Source organism: Rhinolophus hipposideros (assembly GCF_964194185.1).
Source record: "Rhinolophus hipposideros genome assembly, chromosome: 15".
Taxonomy (NCBI): domain Eukaryota; kingdom Metazoa; phylum Chordata; class Mammalia; order Chiroptera; family Rhinolophidae; genus Rhinolophus; species Rhinolophus hipposideros.
In genome coordinates this window covers 21,435,033-21,458,520 of record NC_138061.1, presented here as the reverse complement: position 1 = coordinate 21,458,520, position 23,488 = coordinate 21,435,033, and the positions used below count along the sequence as shown (strand labels likewise).

The 23,488-nt window shown below is 50.0% G+C and overlaps 1 protein-coding gene across 3 annotated transcripts in view; it reads right to left on the bottom strand.

Moving 5' to 3' along the window:
- SH3PXD2A (SH3 and PX domains 2A) overlaps nucleotides 1-20,165 on the bottom strand; it is a gene marked incomplete at its 5' end in the record, with an annotated part of 213,327 nt that extends 193,162 nt beyond the window's left edge. For all 3 annotated transcript variants that reach the window (XM_081074466.1, XM_081074468.1, XM_081074467.1), the window contains one exon: nucleotides 20,035-20,165. In XM_081074466.1, the coding sequence (XP_080930592.1) occupies nucleotides 20,035-20,106 (72 nt within the window). The remainder of the gene's footprint in view (nucleotides 1-20,034) is intronic.
- Between the last annotated feature and the right edge of the window lie 3,323 nt (nucleotides 20,166-23,488).

Genomic DNA, 23,488 nt, shown 5'->3' with positions numbered 1-23,488 from the left:
CCAGGACTGAAGGCCTGAACTAGAGTGGTAGCTAAAGGAGCGAAAAGGGGACAGCAATGATTTCCCAGCTGACGTAGCAGCAGTGCGTTTCCTCTCCAAAGGAAACAACCACAATCCTATGGATGCTACACAGTCTTCTCACCTCCAATGAACTCTGCCAAAGAATTGAACAGATGAGCTCCACTCCTGGGTGGGCTCTTCTACCAGACATAAAGCCCAGACTCTCTGCCTGGTCAATGTCACTTCAATAATTTATCCTACAAAAATTGTAGCCCAATTTTCCAAAGATATATACGGATGTTTAGGGCGTCACTATTTACAACGGTCAAAAAACATTGGAAACAATATCAATGTTCATTAATAGAGGGATAGTTTTTAGAAATTACAATTCCTTCCGGTCTCCTTCTGAACCGCCTTGAAAAGTGAGCTGATAAATTTCCATATGGTTCAAGCCAGATTCACATGGGATTTTGTTACTTGCCGCTGAACGCCTCACAGATTCACCAGTTTCACACTGGGCCAGCTCTAGTTAGAGGAGAAACAAAGGCAGTCTGACTCTGCCCACAGAGAACTCACTCCAAGACACTTGGCGACTTCCCCATGAACTGCCCCCAGGAGAGAAGTCCCATGACCCTGTGTCTCAAGGGAAGAGAGCCTGACCAGGAACCCAGCAACTTTCACCAGAACTTGGTAAGGGGGCTGGGGAGTTAGTCGACATTAAAAACAAATAAAGATGGTTTTTTGTTTCTCTCCCTACCCCCTCCCGGAAAGAGAGTCCCTGGAGGGAACAGATAACTAAATGTTTTGCACAGTTTTCAGCCTTCCCCCACGTGTCGCTGATCAGGCTAGAGGAAGTAATGGGAATAAACTGCAGACAAGTACAACATTTTCCTAAAAGACCAGCTTCAAGGTGGTAGGGCAGAAGAGAAAATCCACATATTACACAGGGTAAGGGGAGGAAGTGTTCCAGTGGAACCTGCACCATGGACCTCGGGCCAGGCCTGCCAGAGCCACAGTGAAGGTTTGTGCCCAAGTCTCCTCAGCCAGCACAGGGAATGAATCAATCTTGCCCTACAAGCCATCAAAAGGGCTGACAGTGGGTGAACCTTGAAAACATTACGCTAGGGAAAGAAGCCTGTCACAAAAGACCACGTAGTATGTGGTTCCATTTAGATGAAATACTCAGAATAGGCAAATCCATAGGGATAGAAAGTAGATTAGTGGTTTCCAAAAAACTAGGGACCAATTGCAGGGGTGTGTTGTGTGAAGGTGAAGCCTAAAGGGTACTTTCTTTTTGGGGTAATGAAAGTGTTCTAAACTTGTGGTAGTAATTGCACAATTCTGTGAATACACTAAAAACCATTGAATTATACACCTTGAATGGGTCAAGTGTATGGTATGGGAATTATATCTCAATAAAGCTGTTCCCCAAAAGGGAGGTGGGAATGTCCACCCTCTCTTCCTTCCAGGAACCCAGACTGAAAGGCCTGTGACGCTGCTCATCCGCTTCTTAGAGATTAAATCACTTAACAGATAACACCAACAGGTCTGCATTGCCCCATCCCCACACACCTGGACAGGTGCTCTTGGGGGATTACAACTAGGTACGTGGTTCTTTACCCAACTAAAATTGTTACAGTAATTGCATCAGTGTGGGCGACTGCTGCCATCACTCGAGGATCTCAGAGGGGAGACCAAGTTCTCACTGTTTCCTGTGTTTTTAACACTAATATTGCCTCTATGCCAGCCACCTACTCTATGAATTTGTGTCACTTTTATAATCCCCATTTTACAGATGAGGAAATTGAGACTTGGGGAGATTAAATGATTTGCCCAAACATCACATGGCTGTGGGGGACTCGGACACGCTTGTACCTGTTACACCAGATCCTGATCCAAGTCAGCAGAGAGCCAAACAAACCCACAGCGTTAATACTGTATTAGGTTAACACCTGGTATTAATAATATTAAGGCTGGGAACTTAGTAGAGGATGGCTTTTGAGAATTCCTGCTGCTCATGCCTTGCATGAGTCTGCCTACTTCCCAGGGTTCACCTTGGCTGATGTTGGGGGTACATGGGTGGGACCAAAGTGACCCTTTAAGGTTCTGGGGGCAGTGGCAGGAACTCTTCTGCTCCGAAGGAGTTATTTGGAATCACCAAGCTGGCTGGGTACCAGAGAGCCCTCTCCCAGCTCTGGGAACTAAAGGGTATCTGAGCCCCATGAGTAACTCCCAAATGCCCCATGCGGAGTCATGTCTGGGACTACAGCTTCCGTGGGATTTCCCACTCCCTGACGTGAGCTCTCATGGGCGGGAGCACCCAGGCAATCCCATGGCCCCACTGCCTCTGTCTGCCAAGAACTCACACTGACGAAATGTCCACTCTCTATTCCTTCCAGGAATCCAGACTGGAGAGGCCTGTTTCTCTGCTCCTCCCTTTAATAGAGATTAAATCACTTAACAGATAACACCGACAGGTCTGCATTGCCCCATCCGCACACACCTGGACAAGTAATCTTTACACAGTGACAAACAGGGGGGAGATTGACTTTTGCTCTTAGGGGATTACAACTAGGCATAAGGTTCGTTACCCAAATTTTTACAGTCTCCTCTCCTTGAGGCCCAGGGGTATGAACACAAGGACTTCTCTAGCTTCCCCCCAGCCTCTCCTCAATTCTTCCCTTGCTTTCTTGCAGTCTCTCCTCCATCTTCACCCCACTCTGGGTCGTAACAACTTTTTCCTGGAATCAGGTCTTCCCGGCTCGTCTACCCCAGCCTAGTTCACGCAGCCCAGCCTCACAGCCGTCCTACTCCCGCATTTCTTCCTCGCGGTCTCCACTGAAGCTGGAAGTAACGTTTCTAGAGCAAGTGCCCTTTCTGCATGGGCAAAGCCACAGTAGAACGCCACCTACCAACTCACCCTGCACAGGTTGAAGAAGCAGGGCAGGGAGGCAGAGGCTGGTCAAATCCCAGTTCTGCTGCTTCCTAGTTGTGTTACCTTGAGTGACTTAAACTTTCTGAGTCCCAGTTTCCTAATCTATAAAATGGGAGCAACACGCTCTGTTGTGACAGTTAACGTGGGATCTGGCAAAGAAGAGGTACTGGAGAAAAATTTTAAAGTAGTTATTGTAAGTTATTGTAAGTACATGTGAGAATTTATGAGAGCATTTTACACTAAAATCTAAGTATTCTTGGACCCCCTAGCCTGACCATAAGGACCTCTCAATGATAAAATATGGCCCCAGGAATATGCCTGATAGACAATGATCCAACAGCTTGTGCTACACACACACACTTATATCCCCACACATACCAAACACACCATGTAAATACACACCCCAAACACACACAGACAAACACCACACCCAACACGCACGAACGCACACACACCCCAGATCCAAACACACCACCCAGACATACATGCCTTTGAACATGCCCACACAGTCCTCCTTTCCTCCCTTTCTTTTCTTAAAGATGTTTTCACCATCTTTAAGGACACCGAGTCTCGCCACAATGTCAAACGCAACTTCCATAGTCACAGGAAGTGTTACTGTTCATAATGTCTAACTCCCTGCCAACTAGCCCGATCACAGCAGATACAACTAGCTAGATACAGACACCAATTTTATGGTAGACAACAGGGTGTCTTGCTCCTACATGTCTCCTTGCACCCGGGCACCGATGCCAGCAGCCCCCAGCCTCCATTGCCTCAGACATTTACATTGCTTCTCACAGCCTGACTGGTGACAGATAAAGACACACTAGATTTCTGTTTATCTCTAAGTCCCCCGTTTGTTTATTTCTTTCCTGGGGCAAGTCTACATATAAGGTCAGAGTCCCAGGTTTCCTAGGCCCAGCTTCTCTTGGTCATGTTTGCTTTGACTGACTCCTCTAATAAACCCCTACACGCTGTTGTATTGATCAAGTATTCTTTAGCTCTGTCCACTCTGACTCACTCCGGAAACTACCCTCTTCTTACCTAGAAAGACCTGCATCAAACAAGGCTCTTTTCTGACTCTTCTATAACGAGAGCCCCAGAAACCTCCAGAAAGACGGCATGGCCTGGGGAAGTAAGTCACAGACAGAGGTTTTAAGTCCCAGCTCCACCATTCCTGGCAGAAGTTTGTTATCATGGTTTAGGTTCGTCCCAAAGCAGACCCTGAGATGAGGCCTTGGGTGCAGGCTGTTTGTTAGGGAGATGAGTCCAGGCAGTCCAAGTGAGGAAGTATGGAAAGTCAGACTAGGAAAGGTCAAAGGCTGGCAAAGGGTATGGTAATGGGCAGGTTAGTGCTGTGGACATCTGGGGCTCAGCCCTGCTGGGGACTGACCTCTGAGGTTCTGGCTAGAACTCACTCCAGAATCCTCCCACTGGAGAGCAGGCAGCTGGGACATCAACTCCCATTCCCCATTTTTTGAAGGCATTCCCCTGGGCACCCCCAGCCCTTCCCCTGGCCTTCCTCAGTATACCTACTAGGCAGAGCCAGCTTCCATGGTGTCCTGGGACTCAAGAAAACCCTCATACAGATTGGTGAGTTGGAGAGAGGGATCAGGAAGGAGTGGCTGGGGGGGAGGGGGTGCTGTCAGCGTGCGAAAAGTGCTGGAAGCCGCTGCAGGTGGATTCAGATAAGCCCAGGGGATATGGGGCAGGGCATCCACAATGTCCTCCACACTTAGAGAAGTCACATGCTTCTCCAAGCCTTTCCTCATTTGTGAAACAGGCAGGAGACCTGTATCGCTTCCTGGAGGGTCCCCCTCAGAGGCAGAAATAACATTCGTGAGGTGTTCAGCAACCTGGGACACTTCCTGTACCAGCAGGTCACCCTCTGGAAGGGCAGCCCTGCTGCAATAAACACCCAGAGACTGCTTACTGTGGTGGAGACATGGAAAAGAGTGTAATTCAAGGCTCCCAGCCAGAAAAGTCGGGCTGGAGCCCACCGACCATTCTCCTGGTCCCCTTGCCAAGCCTTGCGGCTGTTTAAATGGCCACCATGAATGCGAGTGACTGCTGGATGCTTTATGCTGTCTGGAGTTCTCACAGTGACCGTACGTGGAAGGGCATGGGCACAGGTCGCTGAGGAAACTGAGCAGAGAGGGTTAGGCTACTCACTGACAGATACTCGGCTAGGAAATGGTGGAGTCGGCATTCGATCACCTGCTGGTCTAAATCTTTATACCCCTTTCTTCTAGAACCTGATACAAGCTCCATCTGAGATGCCTCAGTCACAAATACCATGTGGTAAGAAGGTCTGTCAAGAGTTCTAAATACACATCCCTCAGGCCCCAAGGGCTCTGGACTGAGAGGAAGCAGTCCACCAGCCCCTCTGGCTCAGACAACAACAGTAACACCTAGGGAGCACCACCTCTGCCCCAGACCCTGTTCCAAGTGCTTTGCTTTTATCATCATTATCTCACATAATCCTCCCAACAATTCTATGAGGGCGGTACAGTTATTATCCCCATTTTACAGAAGAGGAAACTAAAGAGAGATTAAGTGATTGCCCAAGGTCACACAGAAATAAATACAGAGCTGACATTTGAATTTAGGCAATCTGGTTCCAGAGCCCCTGCTCTAAACTACTTTGCTGCATTCCTCTGTAAAGTGCAGGCTCCAATCACTTCACTATCAGAAAGCCACATCCCCAAATGTTGGGAATAGAACTGCTATTTCCTTGGACAAGAATTGACAGAGGGCAGCACGGAGGAGAGAGAGAGCCTGCCCAGCCACCTCTCTTACAGGCTTAAAAGGGTCATGCTCCTGGGGAGACAGTGCAAACGCTCTATCCTGAGTGAGGGTCTCTTTACTGGGGGAGGAAGGGGGGAGAAGAAGGAGGTACCAACAGTGGCCTCTGGCACTGTGGCCCCACATAATTAAAGTTAACTGCCTTTTTTTTTTTTTTTTTTTTGGAAAATGACTTTAATGGAGGTTCCCAGTGCAATCTTTCCAAAAGGGAGGGTAAATGCAAGGAAAAGCCAAAGATTAGAACTCGAGTTTCCCAGAGTATGGAGCCAGGGAGAGGCCAAAGCAAGCTGGCCCATGGGGAGGCTGTGGAGATCATAGAGAAGAACATCTTGGGGCTCACACATCAGCCGAGATAACTGGCGGACCCCGCGGGGGAGGGGGTCTGCCCACCAGCCGAAGGCAGTCCTGGCTGCAGTCTTCTTTCCATTTCTTACATTACATCAGCAGAACCACCGCCAAGGAGAATAGAAATCCAGCTCTCCTTTTCCGTGCCTCCATCCTGCTTTATAACCAGTTCTACCACCTCCCACCCCCCACCCCTCAGCCCCTTAAGTGGAAGTTCTGATTGCAGGCTAGAAACAAAGCCAAGCAAATTAGCTCAGCCACACAGACACAAAAGTCACGTTAGGGGAAGACTAATTCTATCATCTCTCAGATATGTACCAGTGAATGGTTCTTTAGGGGATGTTCTGCCTTATCTGCCAAGGGGAGCACACATTTTCATTCACTGAGCTCTCACTCTGTGCCTGGCACTGTCCTGAGGGCTATACATGTATTAATCCACTTAACCCTCACCACTGGCCTGGGTGAGGCTTTAATTATCCACGTTGTCCAGATGAGAGACCTGAGGTGTGGAGAGCTCCAGCACCCCACAAAACTCCCGAGGGGCAAAGCTAGGATTCGAATCGGGCAGTCTGGTTTCAATGGCTCCACTCTAACTCCACTACAGCACTGGTCTTAATCCTTATAACACGCTGTGCTATAAAAACCATTACCTGATTTTACCAAGAAGGAAACTGAGGCTCACAGTTAAGCTGCCTGCCCAAAGTCACCAGATTAGTTGCAGAATCAGGAGCCAAACTGACATTGGATTCTGGAGCCCGGCTCTGTGACCATCATGAGAACCTGTCACACTGCAAAGCAGGAAGGAGACAGTGGGTGGACAACAGGCCAGCACTGCCTGAGAGAGGGCATGCCAGGGCCCACCAGCTAGCCAGCAAGCAGACTCCGTAGGGCAAAGCCAAAGGGTCCCCAACGCCCTATGCCAGTAAACCCAAATGGTGCAGGGCCAAGCGAGTGCCAGTGGCTGTTGACAGAAGGGCAGTAGACGGGGGATGTTGCCAACAGCTGCTATTTATTTTGGGGCCCGGGAAGAGGGACAGCACTGGTTAGGACACAGCTCATTCCAACAATAAACTAAAGGGCAGGGTGGGGAGTGTGCCCCCCTCCCAGCTAAGGCAACAGCCCCGGCCACCTGCTGGGCTTTGCTGAGAGTTGAATGGTCTAGGTGTCAGGAATATCTTGCCAGACACTCTAATCTGGCTTCTGCCAACAAACAATGTGTCCTCACACCCCTTGTTCCGCCCCCTCCCCAGCCCCATGTGCTGGACTTGTAAATGGCCCAGGAAGACAACCAACACTGCAAACCACCCCCTGCGGTGTCAGCTTCCAGGAACAAATGGTTTTTCCTTCCTCAGGAACAAAGGGGGGCTGCTCCTGCCTGCCACCCGTGGCGCGTTGGTTCCCTGACTCTGACATTTGTTAACTCTACTCCTGTGGTGGACACCTAATGACAAGGGTCCTGCATATAAGGTCGAGAGACTGCCAACCTGGGCTGCAGAAAGGCTGGCTGGCAGGATTCCCTGCAAGGCAAGGAAGGAAGGTTTCCTGAGGACTAGGGAGCCCCACTGCCTAGCTCTGAACCCTTCCTCCTAGCTTATGGCGTTTGGTAAATTAACTTCGTGTCTCCATTTTCTCATCAGTAAAGACCATAACAGTGCTGTTAAGGAGTAAATGCATGAAGTGCTTAAAAGAGTCGCTGGCACATAATTGGTGCTGTTATCATCATCATCGTGCCAATCATTTAGCCTGGAAGTTTCCGTCTCACTGGGAACACTGGAAGACAGTTTTCCTGGATGTCACAGGTAGAGTTTAGTTTCCCAGGCTAGCCCATAATGTCGATGAACTAGAGACGTCTGGGTCTTGGCGCTTTAATTCCATCTCTTCCATGGATGAGAAAGGTTTTGGTGGACTGGCCTGAGAATCTTAACACCATTAACAATATTCTATCGATAAGAATATATATTTTTAATTTCAAACAGCCGGTTTCCACAAGTGTAAGTTATAAGCTGTGGTTCTTTAAAAAGATAGGAGTGTGATAGGGGGAAGAGGGTTTAACAGAATGAAGCCTTCGTCTGTGGATTTATCCCATTGCTCAAAGAACTATCGTGATCCCGACCTTCGAGCATCAGGGCATCAGGGAGTAGCAGGGTGTTAAAGATGAAAACATGTGATGGTTGCTGCCTCAGTGTGAGCTCCCCCTCTGGCTCCCACCTGGAGGAACTGCTTTCAATAAGGTGCCTTGCACACAGCACGTACAAAACTAATGTTCAGTTAATGACATTCCTTAATATGTGCACTGCCTTTGGGGTCCTGCAGTCCCCACCCATGATACTGGTGGCAGAGGCTGCATTTCCCCAGAGAGTAGCTCTTAGGGGGTCAGGGTCAAACCTCAAGCACAGTCCCCAGAACCACCTCTATGGCAGTGTTTTGCCAGTTTCCATCTTCAGCAAGTCAAGAGGAGGGCTTGCTGTGGAGCCGAGCACCCCGCTCAGTGCCGGGAGGGATACAAGGCCCAACGGGGCCCCTCCACCCGTCTGACCTCACCGCCCACTGCTCTCCCGTTGCTCACTCCACTCGGCCATCCCAGCCTCCTTGCTTTTCCCTGAAAAGTCCAGACATAGTCCAACCTCAGGTCCTTAGCACTTGCTGGTTCCCTCTCCCTCAACCACTTCTGCTCCAAAAATCCAAATGCCTCACTCCCTCAGATCTTACTCAAAAGTCACTATATAGTGGGGCTGTCTCTTGCCACACTCCCACCATGCCATACTCCCACCACCACCATTCCCTGTCTCCTTCACCCTACTAGTTTTCTCTACAGCATTTATCCCCATCTGACATACTATATATTTTACTTATTTTATTTATTGTTTCCCTTCCCCTACCAGAATGCAAACTGCAAAAGGGTAGAGATTTTTATCTGTCCTGCTATGCTCCCAGTGCTTGGCACATAGTAAATATTCAAATGTTGATTGATTGAATAAATGAATGAATGAATGAATATGAATAAGTATCAGACTAAGGTCCATCACTCAAGGGGCTTTTCCATCAATCAGGCTTGCCTGATTGGACATAGGCTTGCCAAAAGCTGACCAACTCAAGGCCATTCTTGGTGTTACATGAGAGGTAAAAAAAATAAACATAAAATTTCACAACAGGAAATATTGTAAGATGAGAAATCTGGAAGCTTTCAGGAGGTGGCAGAAACTGAGCAAAACGGTGAAGTGTGGCGATGATAATAATGGAAATAACAGCTGCCATTTACAACAGCCGTCATGTGTCAAGCACTATGACGAGTAACAGTCATATGGGCTAGGTGATAATATAATCATTCCCATTTTACAGATTAGAAAACCACGGCCCATGGAGGTAAAGAAATTTGACCAAGTGAAGGAAGCTAGCAAGAAGCTTCAGAGTCTGAGCTCATGTAGCAGAGGCCATCAGTGCCCGGCCCTCATCCTCTTGCCCTCAACTTCCAACTTCTGGCACCTGAGGCACTCTCTGGGGCTTACTTAAGTTACCAGAGCCTAGTTTAGCCTGAGTGAGCAGCAGGCTGAAAGTGTCCCTTAATTAAACCCCTCCCTGTTCCCAACCATGGTGCGTTGCTAGCTAGCACAGGATGTAAAGCCCCCAGCAGCTGGCGCTTCTGAAAGACCAGGCCTTCAAAAGTAGCTCTGGACAAGAGTCCAAGGGGAATAAAAATTTGAATCCCAAAATAGAGGCCAGGCCTTGCCAGGGGTCCATTCTCAGCAGCGAGAGGTTTGTTATCTTATCCCTACCACCAGCTCCAACCACATCACATGTTAAGGGGCTTGGAGGGAAGGTCAGAGTGGGCAGATGACCTGGGGTTTAATCCAGATCCTTGAAGTTTTATCTGAAAACCCACGTGATGCACTCCCTAGCCCCCAAGCCTCGTGGGGAAGCTCAAAGATAAAGCTATCTACAAAGGCACAGGTCCTCAGCCTTCTGAGGGAAGCCCCACTGTGCACACTCCCTCTGGGTCCACTCCCCTTTTTAAGCCCAGGACAGTGCTCTCAGCATTCTTACCCCAGCAGAGCCACAAACCAGGGCCGAGATCCCTATGGGTACCCTCAGTAGAGGGAGAAATACAGCCACAGAGACCAGAGTTGGATGGAGTACAGAGAGGATAAAGAAAAGCATAGTTAGTTTTGACACGTGTGGATGCTTCCAGGTGGGGGCAGGGAAGAAAGAGAACTCCCAACCAGCTCCTCAATCTTTGGGGGGGGTTGGGTACCCCATTAAATCTTCAGGAGGCACAGTGGAACCATCATAGGCTTTGTTGCTTCAGAGACCTGGGTTCAAACTCTGGCTCTTGCCATTTACTGCCATGTAATAGAGGGCAAGATGCCGCACGTCGCTGAGCTTCGGTTTCCTTGTCTACAAAACAGGGTTGCTGTGGGGATTAAAGGAGACAGAAGTCCTAATCCAGTGCCTGCATGTACAAGGGGCTCCACTCACACATTCTCTGACTCAACTCCCCTACTTCCTTTGCCCGGTTGCTGCTACGTCCAGCAAGCATGGGGAAAATGAGGCTGCTTTTCTCCAGTTGCCAACGAATGATGACTAAAGTAAATAATTAATCCCGGCTTGAAACCAAAGTTCAGACTTTGTTCTAGTTTAGACCTTCGCTCTGCAAGAGAAGGATCGTTTTGCCCATCCACCGAGCCTTAGGCCTGCAGAAAACCCTGGGCAGGCACCTCTGGAACCCTTGTCCTCCTTGACAAGTGGCCATGTCCCTTCCCAGTGCCAGGCACTGTGCTGAGTGCTCAATGAATCAATCCCAGCCCAGGGCGCAGAATTCGGGGAAGAGTTTCAGTTTCTCAGAGCCCCACTGCCAGCATCATGCCAGGCCAGGCAGGCCTCCCCCTCTGTTGTTACAAAGAAATTCTCCCACACAGGCAAGTCCCTTAAAATAGCCCTTTGGGTCTGGGCCATCAGGAAACGGAATAAAGCTGGGTTGGAATGGGGCCTCCCATGAAAGAGTTCACAAAGCAGCCACTTCAAACGACAGGGACAATCCCTTCATGCTCGGTACCCTTAGGTGGGCGAAAGCAGCAAGGCAGCCTTTCTGTACAAAGAACACTATTCCTCAGGAGGACAACATGTGGGCCAGCAGACGCCCCCGATACCCCAGGGCAGTCCTGGAGAAGGACCGAGAGCCTAAGGCACCACAAGTGTGAAACAGGCACAGGCTGGGAGGTGGTGGCCTGGGGAGGGGCGGGACTAAACATACCTAGCTTTGTGCTTGACTAACAATGCACCCGAAACGTTGGGAACCTCAATCTCCATATGACTAAAATAGGGTTCAAAAGGCATGCCTTCAGGGCTGTGTTGAGACCAGAGGTTATAAATAAAAGGCCTGGCAGTGCCTTGCACAAAATAGGAATTCAATACATGGTAGCTGTATGCTGATGGTACCCACACAATACAAGGCCAGGTCTCCTTTACTCCCAAGGGAGAATATTCCTGGAAAAAGGGAAACTGGCAAGGGCTTTATGCGAGAGATCATGAAGTGATGGGCAAAACTACAGAGCAGCCCCCACCCACACAATGCCTCACCCCACCTGGTACACCCCACCTGGTATACCACCAGCATTGGGCAGCACCCCCACCCCTGACTTCCTGGAGCTGCAGTCACATATGATAAGAGTGATCAATTTCCGCCAGGTCTGAAGTTCATGCTCCAGGGACCCCAGAGACAGATTGGAGGGCCCCCACATGTTCCACTGGGTAAGTTATGCAGCATTGACACACAGAGGATGGGATTCTGCCCCCACCCCACCACAGGACTCCACCCAGGCTTGGGGAGGGTGGCTTCCTCACCAGCCAAAGGGAAATGACAGCAAAGGGCCAGAGAAAGCAGCGAAGGGCAGAAAGCACAGCTGTTTCCCCTTTGCTAACTCAGCTGCCTGATGGCACTTCCTCCCCTCAGGTAACAGCAGGGAGAGAAGGGACTGGAAATAGTTGTGTCTCTTCCCATTCACAAAAATAATAGGCTTCGAAAGAAGCAAAGTGTAATTCCCAGGGTGGTTTTCTAGAAGCCACCTTCGCTGAGGGTCTAAGGTGATCCTCACTCAACTGTGGCTGTGAGGCTTCTCAGGGGGTCAGGAACCGCTCCTTTTTGTAAAGCATCCCCTTCCCCAAATGATTAAAAAAACAGCTTGAGCTGCTTTCTGTGGGCTCGGAGGTTTCCAAAGCAGCTTTCATACCCACCCTCCCCTCTGCAGGCCAGAAAGGAAGCAATGAGCCCATTTTCTAGATGGGCAAATGGAGATCTGGATGGGGCAGGTGACATGTGGAAGGTCTCATGGCTTGAGAAACCAACCAGCCAGACCTTAGGTGGAATCTCCCTGGGGCCCAGTCACCCCAGGTATACTGTGATTATGGGGTTATGAGGTCTGTGTGCAGACAGGGCAGGCTTCAGAGCCCGCAGGCCTGCGTCAGTGCAGACCTCTCTCTACCTGCAGCTTATTAGCTATGTAGTATTTGCCAATTTGTTTAAGCTCTGTCGGTCTCAGTGTCTTGATCTGTAAGCTGTGGGTGCCAGCCGTGCCTACACCCTTCAGGGACCATTTTAAGAGTTTCTATAAAACTCTTAGCATGGAGAAAGCATCCAGAAATGTTAGCTGTTATTTTTATAACTACGTTTTCCCTAAAGAATCAGGCTTACTGGAATATCCGGACAAGTGCTGGGGTTCACTGCATGAAGAGGTAGTTGAGGCACTGTATTATATTTGAAAGTAAAACAAGTTCAGAGAGATGTTGAAGAAGAAGGCAAAATTAGCAGGACTGCTTCGCGTAACACGGAGACTTCAAAGACATCCCGGGCCCCCAGAAAGCTGTTTGGTATCAGCCCCCAGACCCTACAAGGATAGGGGTTTCCTCTCTCTTGCCACTGGGGTGCTTTAGCAGCTGTGCTGGAAAATGCAGATGGAAAGTACTTCACTGTGACTTACTGCGGCTGTATGGGCCCTGCCAGCCAGGGCCCACCACTGGTGAGGCCCAAAGCAGCCAAAACGTCACTCCTTGCTGCTTGCCCTTCTTCTCCTCCTCCACCCTCCTTCCCCAAGACCTCAAGGGTGCAATCAACTTTTATGAGGCAGCCTGACCCCTCAGAGTAAGAACTGTAAACAGGGAAGGGCTGGGCTCCGATCTGCCAACTAGAGTCCCCAGTGTAGATGTAGAAATAGGGTTCCAGTCCTTACCTAGCTCTGTTCCAGCCACAGCTATTAAGAACAAACGTAGAGCCAGCTCTGCAACCTACCAGAAAGACCCCATTGTGACAATCACCTCCCCTTCCCCTGCAATCCTTGGGAGAAGAGGACGGTACACAATAAACTCTGAATTCGCTCAGCTGGCATTTGAGGCTCTAGCCCTGATCTTTCTCTTCATATTTTTCCCCTACCTGGATTTTGCCCATATTTTTCTTGTGTGTTCCACCTCTGGCACCTTTGCTTTTCCCTTTCTTGGAATGCCCTTCCTCTTTTTTCCCCCTTCTAAATGCTACTCTTTGCCATCCAAATCCTAATTACTCCTCAAGGCCCATCATGAAGGCTGCCTTCTCCAGCCAGTCTTCCCTAAAACTCCAGTTCACAGAGAGCGGTCCCTCTTCTGAACTTAATAATTATTAATATTATGTCAAATACCTATGTTGTGCTTAATATGTGCCAGGTACAGTTCTAAGCTCTTCACATTTATTAACTCATTTCATCTTCATCACAACCATATGAGCAAGGTCCTATTTTCCCCTCATTTTTTGTTTTTTTACAGATAAGGAAACTGAGGCACAGAGATACAAGTGACTCGCACTGGGTCCCATGGTAGCAAATGGTGGAGACAGGATTCCAGCCCAGGGACACCAGAGCCCAGGTGCTCTTCGACAACACAGCCTTCCAGACACACATGTCGTCCTCTCAGGGGGTGCTGCCTGGACTCCTAGGTCATTTCCATGCCTCTCTTGCACTGACCCAGCTCTAACGGGGAAGAAGGTGACAAACTCACAGACGTGGGTGTCAGGGTAAGGATCTCGGCCTTGCCAATGAATTACTCTGAGTGAGATTCACATAAACTCTCTGGGACTCATTTTCTCCATCTGTAAAGTAGGGGTAAAAACACTTACCCACTTCATGTAGTTGTGACGAAGCTCCAATAAGCTCCTCTCTAACAGGTGTCTTCTGCACTGCCTGGCACGCAGTGGGTACGCATATGTTAGTTCCCCCCTTCTCACTTCACCGTGCATCTGGACTTCCTTGCTGGACTCTGCTCAGCACCTATTGTTGATGTGACTTGCCCAGAGGTGACTTGGGGGCACAAGAGGAGCTTTCCTGTGGCCCATACTCCCACCTTCCTGGCCTCTTGTCCAGACCCCTAACCTCCCCATTCACCTGCCTTCCTGTGACTGACTGCACTACAGTAGCAGCTGCGAGAAATCACACATAGATCTGGGAATCCGCTTCTTGAAACGCTGATCACCCTACTGGATGCGTCCATTATTTTCGGCAATTGTCATGGCAGAGTAAAATCTGGCCCTGGTTCAGAACCTATTTCCAAAGTCAGAATCTCCACCTCATTTCCCACACACACCCCTTGTCCTTCCTGTTCCCTGGATCCCTGTCCTAATCCATTATCCCTTTCCTGGATTCTCAGAACTCAAGAGGAGTAACTACTGTATGTATAATACTATTATTTGTTTTATTTTGTTTCATTAAGGGGCAAACAAGAACAGAATTGCCTGTTAGACTTCTGGCCGAGGAAAAGTCTGGTCAGTGACTCAGGCTGAGGAAATTAGAAGGCAATTTCCAGGGGACTGCTGTGCAAACCCAAAGTCAGAAGTCCTAACAACACTCCTCTAATTCAGAGCCTCCACTGACCATTAACTCACGCTGGCCCCAGAATATCTCTTTGGAAAATGCAGCAGCTGGCACTTATATTTCTGGAGCTGGAACCAGTCTCCTATGACATCAAATAGGTTTATTTTTCCCTTCCCTTCCCCTCCCCTTTGCCTGCCACCACCCATGGTGATCCCAATTCTAATTTGCCCCCACCGCCGCCCCCCAAACCCTCACTCAGTTCTAAACAGGGCCATGATAAATGGCTGGTTGTGCTCCCCATTCCAACGGCCCTGAAGGATGTGGTTGGATGTTCCATAAGTAGGGAGCCATGAGAACCTGTGAATCACCCCTAGATCACTTCCCTTGGAGGAGAAGAAGAAACTGTGTGTCAGTGTGTGAGTGTGTGTGGTGAGAGAGAGAGAGAAAGAGACAAGAATGCTAACCCATGTGTGGCACTGACCTTGGGTCTAGGATCCTATTTGACCCTTTCCTGGAGCTCCCCTCTCTCTGCTCCTCTCCCCAACCCGCGTTCCTTCCCTTCTCCTTCCCAACTTACCAGGAAGCCATCACTAGATCAGCTCCAGGAAGCCCTCCAGGTCTGAACAGCTGCTCCTTGTTTATCTGTTTCTGTTGTATGTTGGGTGTTTTCCATGGGGCATGTAGCCCGATTTCCCATCAGACTATCAACAGCTGAGCTTTCCTTTTTTTTTTTTTTTTGCCTCAGTCTTTCCTTTCTTCTCTCAGCTTCACCTATCAGGTCCCAAATGTGCTTCAGTGTTTTGGTGATCAGAAACACCAGATGGAAATCAGTGTATGTTGAGTGCTTATGATGGGGGCCAGGTACCCAGGTACTATGGGGAAGCTTTACCCAAAATTATCTCAGGTCAATTTCCCAAAAGTCCTGTACAGTTACAGTTGAGGAAACAGGCCCAGAGTGGCTGGCCCCAGGTTGCGTGGCTAGGAAGAGCCAGAGGCAGGATTCAAACCCTGATCTGCCCAACACCACTCATTCCTAATGGAATTGGCCCTGAGAAGACGTTTTCCATGCGGCAGCTGCCCATCCTTCCTTCTATGGGGCTGGCTTCACAGTCTAAGAGAAAAAAACTGAAGGGCTGAGAAATGAAGAGTTCTGGGGTCGATTCCTAAAAATGTAGCTCCCAGGATCAAAACGAAAATGTGTAATGATCTAAACACACGGGAGAATGCATTATTTCCACAGGGTCAATCCTTAATTCATCACCTCAAGTATCAGTGGGGACCAGATATCCTGGATTTGCTCCACGCCCCCTGCCTCCCAGTGAGCCGCCACACACTCACCTGCGTAGCATGAGGTGAACGTCCCACACAGTGAGGCAGTCCTCAAATACCACCCACATTGCTCTCTCTCTGCTATGCAGGCCTCTCCAACCAGACTCCAGTTGAGGAGAAGAGCCCCATTTACCCCTTTGGAAGTAAACCGACCTGAGTTTCCCCAGATCGGCCTTAACAAACTGGGAGATCCTGAGACAGCTCTAACTTCTCTAAGACTCAGTGAAGCCATCGGTATAAAGGCATCAAAGAACCCAACCCCATGTTAGGCTATACTCAATGAACTGTAGGAATCGCATAAAATCAGGCACGTTAAGCGTCTGGCACCATCGATGATAAATGCTAACACGGGTTATTACTTGCATTCCCTAACGAGTCCTGTAAAGCATCAGCACATTCATGACTGGTATTTGTCTGAATTAAACAATCAGAAAAGGAAACGACTGTGAAAGCACAACGCCTCCCAAATCCGAACAAATAATGTTGTGTTTGTTTTAGATAAACAAGCTTCTCTCCACGACCATATGACTTGACACACACCTACATATACATGTGAGTGCAAAGAATTCTGTGGACCTGGACTCGTATCTTAGTGGAAAACTTGCAAGTGAAGGTATCCCACATCATCAGGATCATTTTAAATACAAGTGGCCTGGGGCCAAAGTCAGTTTACCTAAGGTCTCCCCAGTGGCAGCTCATAAAAGTTAAGAGAGGAGCCCAACTCCATGCCAGGGAGCCTAGCCACCCTCCCCTAACCCCACCCTGAGTAGGGGCTTGGCAGAGAGGAAGGAAGCCAGCAACTGACAGCACCATCCAAACGATGGAGGCCACATGTCTGCATTTCATAAACAGACCAAAAGCACAAGACCCTCGGTGTCCAAGCAGCTCCCCCTCATCATGGGGAAGAGCACACCCTTCGCTGGATGTCCTGAGAGAACCTTTGCAGTGTGTTCCCAGCATTCTGGAGTCAGCAGAGCCTCTCTTGCTTGGGCCCCAGGCCTCTCATTAGCTAGCTCCAGCTAATGTGCCCATCCCGTAAAACCTCTCTGCTCTACAATTTGCCAAAATTGGAGGAGAGGCGGGAAGAAGGCATGCTTCTCCAGTGCAGAGGGCTTCCAGAACATATGCGATGTGGGCACAGCATGTCCAGCCACTACCCACACCAGTGACATACTCAAAACATTACCTTCTGGTGTGTGGCGTCCACCATGCCACGGCAAAGAAAAAAGGAGATCCTAAACTTCATGGCATAAACATCCCCAATTGCTCCTCCCAGCCCTGTCGGCACCACTGACATGGTGGGTACCTTCTCCTTACTCTATGCATTTATGCCCCAAATGTGTAGGAACCTCTTTCTACCACTAGATATTTATCTTCCTGGTCAACCTCAACTAGACTTAGGGTACTTCAATGAACAAAACCCACACTGTGGGCAAAATGCCAGTTAGTCCCAGGGGCTGCAACTAGCTGTGCTGCAAGTTACTTGATCCCATCTGGTTCTCAGTTTCCTCATCTGTAAAATGAGGGGGTGGGCCTGATTAACCCTCGGATCCCTGCCACCCTCACAATTTTACAAGGCATAACACTTTCTCCTTTAACTGTTTTCTACAACGTTAGTTTACGGTATTATATGTCCCTATCTGTTCAGTGACATCACTCCCTGCCCGTAACATAATGTTGATTCTTACATGGGAAGCGGAGATGTCCTGGGAAACACTCTGTCTGTTAAAAGGGAGGAAATGATTATTTCAAGAGAATTGGACAAGACTTCCTTTGCATTTTTCACATAAAACAAGTTATTATCAGTTTTTGAACCCGAAATCTTTCTTCCTTTTTGCCAGACCATTAATAGCTGCTTTTCAAAAGTGTTCTTAGTCAGAATCTCACCAAAAATACGCTACCATTTAATGAGTGCTTGTAATGTGCCAGGAACTGGGCTAAATGTTTTGCATGGATGATCTCATTTAATTCTCTGGACAACTCTATGCAGTAGGTAATATTATTACCTTCACTTTAAAAATGAGGAAACTGAGGCCCATGGAAGTTAAGTAACTTGCCCAAAGTGACACACAGCCCCAGCACTTAGCCACCTCTCAACACTGTCTGCAGTGGGTCACAGTCTCATTAGTAACACTCCCTGGCTTGTTGCCAGTATATCCTCTATCTGTAATCTTGGACATCATTTGTCTTATTGGTAAGATTTGATGTTTCACCTAAAATCTAGAGCTGGAAAAGCACCTGCCTAGATCTCAGAACAGAGAGTACCATCTGTAGAAAGCAATGTCAAACTTAACTGGCGACTAGAGGAAAGAACCCCTAAAATTGAGCCTGCAACATTTGAGAAAAGAAGATAGGAAGGCTGACTTGACAATAAGCACCGGGATATGCAAACCGATATCTGTCCCCAGAACAAGGTACCCATCAGGTGACCGTGTCTTCCAAAAAGAACTTTGTTGAAAAGCAGGGGAAGATGCTTGCGGGTCTAATAATAAATAAAATAAATAAAATAAAAGGAACAACTCTCAGACGATGTCAGGGAATGTTCCCTGTGGGTACCCACCTCTATCTGGTCAGAACCAGCCTCCACAGTTTACCTCCTCCCCAACCTGAGCCCCCGCCCATTTGTTCCTATAAGAAACCCAAAGTTCAGAGCTGGTGACAAAGGCAGAAAGGCTGACATTAGCACAAACCTCGGTTGCCTTCCAACAGGGAAATAAAAGGCATTTCTGAGGTCAATGTGCAGTCTAGGGCAGCAACCGACAGCCTGTTTTAATTGTTAAAATTAATGCTTTGTGCATTCTAAATGCTCTTTTAAGTGCCTAATTTGCAAATAAGATGCAGTCCTTCTGCTTTGGATGCCTGCTGTCTCTTCTTTCTCAAGTACGGGAGCAGAGACAGCTCAGACAGGCATCCTCGGCGTCAAGGACACCGTGTTTACTTCCTAAGGTGCGAAGGATGGGAAGACAGGACCGGCTGAGATGAAAGGGGGCCGTGTCACCCAGACCAGGGAGCTCGGCTCAATCAACCTTAGCCCATTCTCATTAAGTTTGGGGAAGGAAGGGGGAGGGGCAGCCATTCCTCGGAAAGCACAGCAAACATTTGCCTCCTCGCGTCTGGAGATGGAGCATCACTTAAGAGGAAATGAACCCGGTTAAGGGTCACGTCCAGAGAAGGGATAAAAGGAAAAGCCACAGTTCTCCTCACACCGACGGACACAATGACTTTAAGAAGGAAATCAAAGCTCAGGGCTGAGGGTGGAGGTGGGGCAGGGGGTGAGGCAGCTTCCCTTTGCCCCCAGACCCAGGCCTAGGGAGGCAGAGACCATTAGGAACGTGGGAGGAGACCGCGAGGCTTCCTTCCCCAGGGCCAGCCTCAGAAGTCGTCCTGGTCTGTGTGAGCGGGAGCGACCCGAGCCCCCAGGGACGGCAGGGAAGATGCTCTTTCCCAACGGAGCGTCTCAGCAAGGGTTTGACGAACGCTCCCCCTACCATCCATCAACGCTCAGGCGGACAGATGACTTCACCGTTGTAACAGACAAGGGCAGCCACTTGCCAATTCCAAAGCCAAAAAAAGAAAACGGGGCGGGGGTGGGGGGAGGGGGGAAGCGGTGAGCGGAGCAAGGATAGAAAAGGCTTCCCTGGAGATCACAGACCTGCGAAGAAACTCCACGGCGAGGGCTGCCCTGTGGACACTCAGCTCCGGGACTTAAGAGCGGGGAGGGGCGAGGGTCCGGCCGGGGGCCCTCGCCGGGGTCCCTGGCCAGCCGCCTGCAGGGTCGTTTGGGTTAGTACTCACATAGTGCTTGGAGGGGTTCCTTCGCTTCTCCACATCCACGACGGTGGCATCGTGCACGCAGTAGGCCAGCATCTTTCCCCACAAAGCGAGTGGCGCCCCCCGGCGGCGTCACCTTTTCATCCCGGCCGAGCTCCGGCTCCTTCTCCCGCTTCCCGGGTCCCCGGGGCCACCCGCCAGTCCGGCCCGGCGCGCCGCTGCCCGGGATCCCGGCGCCCACAGGTATGGCCCCAGGGCGGGGACGGTCCCGGAGGGCACGCGGGCTCCGTGCACCCCGGGCGGCTCCCCGTGGGCCTGCCGCGCGCCCCTTCCCTTCCGCGCCGCCGCGGCTGCCGCTCTTCGGCTCGCTCGCCCGCTCTCTCCGCCGCCCGGTGGGTCCGGCGGGAACTGGCGGAGCAGAGGAGGGGCGGGGGTGTGTCCCGCCGGCGAGGGGACGGGGCGGGGACCCGGAGCCTGCTGTCAGAGTGCTGGGGAGGGGCGGATGGCAGCCCTTCGCCGCACTCGGGCTCCGGGGGGCTCGGCGCTGGCGGAGACTGTGGGCGCTGGAGGCGGAGGCAGAGCCCGGCAGGCTAGGAAGGGAAGGGAGGGGAGAAGAGAGAGGGGAAGCGTGCGGGGAGGGGCTCCGGGCCCGGGGGGAGGGGCTCGGGCGACGGGGAGGGGGCTGCAGCGAGGCCGGAGCGGCCAGGGCGGGCCGGCGGGCCCCCACCGCGCGGAGAGCGCAGCCCGCGGCCTGGAGCGGCCCTGGGCCACTTCGCTGGGCACAAACTCAGGGTGGCTTTCGAGGCGGGGGGAGGTGAAGCCAGCGCGCCCCTACCCTGGCTCTCCGTCTTGGAGCGGATTTGTGCCTTTTTGTCCCCACCTTTATGTGCCCCTCTTACTCTTATCCCCCAGGTCTCTTTAATGAAAAGTAGTTTATTAGCCTGCTGTTACTACCCAGCACACACCGCCGCCACCACCACCACCACCACCACCACCACCATCACCATCACCACCACCCGGAGGAGACGGGACTGGGGAAGGGGCCGGCATTAAATCCTTCAAGCCACAGCCTCTTTTGATAAACCACCTGCCCTCCTGCGGGTCACAAAGGGTGAATTCTCCCCGGAAATGTGATCGATCCGCTGCCTGAGTCGTTCATCGATCTGGGCCTGTGCAACTAACCTGTGACATCATTTACCAGTGAGGTTACAAGACTCTGCATAACACCACTGCCTTAAGCCTGGAGCTCCCCTGGGATCCTCCCTAGGCCAGGGAGGAGGGAATGGAGCATACAATGGTGGGAAAATCCACTGGGTTGGGGGCCAACTCATCGTTGGCCCCAGGCTCTGGCTTTCTCACCACCTCTCCCTCTGGTCTGGAAAACTGACTTTCCAAGCCACTTGTCTGTCCCTGGATTTAGAGTACAATTACCATTTAATTCAATTTACTTCCCACCCTCACCCCCCCACCCATCTATTTGAACATTTTTCCCATTCTAGTTTCAAAGATATTTAAAGAGACAGTGTTTTCATAATGAATCCTATTGCTTCACGATCACAATAAAGCTTTGTGACTATGGACCAAGGTGAAACATCTGAAATGGGGGCCGAGGAGTTTTATGACCTTATTGTATTAATATTCACTTCTCTGCACTGTCAGAACCCATGTACTAATCTAAGACTTCATTCACACATTTGCTTGTTACAGAGTACCCCACAATTCCTCCAACCTTCTTGGGGAAGGATGCTAGAACAGCAAGCGGTGCCACTATCTCAATGTTTGACTTTGAGCAAATCACTTAACTCAATGCCACAGGCCGTAGGGTCACCTTAATGTTCTCATTGTAAAATGTGGATGCTGAACTAGATGGTCTTCTAAGATTACTTCCTACATACACTACAAACTCTAAGCGGTAGTTACTCCTATGGAGGCATTTTCAGTTTGTTTTTCATAATTAGCATGTATAGTTTTTGACATTTACAAAAATTAAATTAAAAGCAATTAAAATGTTTTCTCTAAAATTCTGGAATTTTAGTATTGATGTAGCACCTACACTATGCTCATTTGCAAGGCACTGAGAGACAGAAGAGTGAAAGAGTTCAATTAATGTTTGTGGAACAGAAAAGTAAATCCAATTGACAGAGGCTTGTCCCTTCCCTCAAAGAGGAGGAAATCCAATTGAGAAACAGGGATACCACTAAGACTGTATCTAATAAAATGTGCATTAGGACTCAAGAAAATGGAGTACTTAAGGAGGGCTTCATGGAGGAGGCTGTCCCTGTGCTGGGCCCTAGAGGACGAGCAGACTTCAGAGCACTTTGGAATACTCTGCCTCCTCTGAACTCTTCCCAGACCAGCAGTGCTTGCCCTGAGCTGCTTGGACAAGTGTGTATTTGTCCATAACACACTTCGTTTCCTCTGAAAGCACCTCGTGCACAGGGACTGGCTGTAAGTTATATACTTCTTTGCACTCCTCATATAGCCAAGCACAGTACCTTATATACAGTGATAGTCACAACAAGTATTGGTTAAATGAATGATCAGGGGGAGAAGAAAAGGTGGAGTGAGGAGACGTGACATAAGTAACCTGAAACCAGAACCAGCTGGAGACAGGCAGAGGGCCAGAAGGAGAGTTTCCTTGTGGGGAAGGGTCAGGGAAGAGAGTGAGGCACAGGAGAAAAAAATAAGAAGGATGGGTGTGGGGAGTCCCGACCGTGAGGGACCTTGACACTAGGCACAGGGTTTCTGGCAGTGATGCTCAGAGAAGGGAAAGGAGGAGTCGAGGCATCATATCCTGAGCCTGTTGGGGGAGGCCTGTTGGGGGAGGGGGTGGACCCAGGATACGCCCTCAGCACTGAGATCCCCTCAAAGGTAGGTCTCCCATGTGGGAACCTGGGAGAGCCTCTGATGATGAATCAAGATGGCCTGTGGGTTCACAGTAAAAGGACTCATCATGGCATTCAGCCACTTTTCTTCTGTGGACCCAAAGCATTCAGGAAGTGCTAATTAAGCCTGAGAAACCCATAGTGAGGGGAGCTGGTGTTAGCTGTTGGAGGGAAAGAAGGGGAGGGGGGTTGGCTTGCCTTGGGTCCCTTTGAGTCAGAGCAGTTGGCTGATCTAAGAGGCAACAGTGGTTTCCCACTCACTCTCCTGCTTCTGATCAGGACCTGAGCATGACTCGAAGCTCAAGAGATCCGGAGGAGAGAGGGAGGTTCCATGCTCCCCTGCTGTCTTAGTGACTCAGTGTTCACAAGGTGATGGTCTTCTTCCAGACAACCTGACATCTCCTAAATTCAGTGTCCTAAAGCAGAATTCAAGCACTCCCAATTCTCCACGGGCTCCCAAATTACCTCAGTTGGAGGGAAGAACTGAGTGCCAGCCCCCACCCCAACCCATGGGGTTAGTTGGGCAGAAGTTATTTATACCTGTGGGAGAAAATCTCCTTTCCCTCCTGGGGCTCTATGCCCAAGAGACTGTA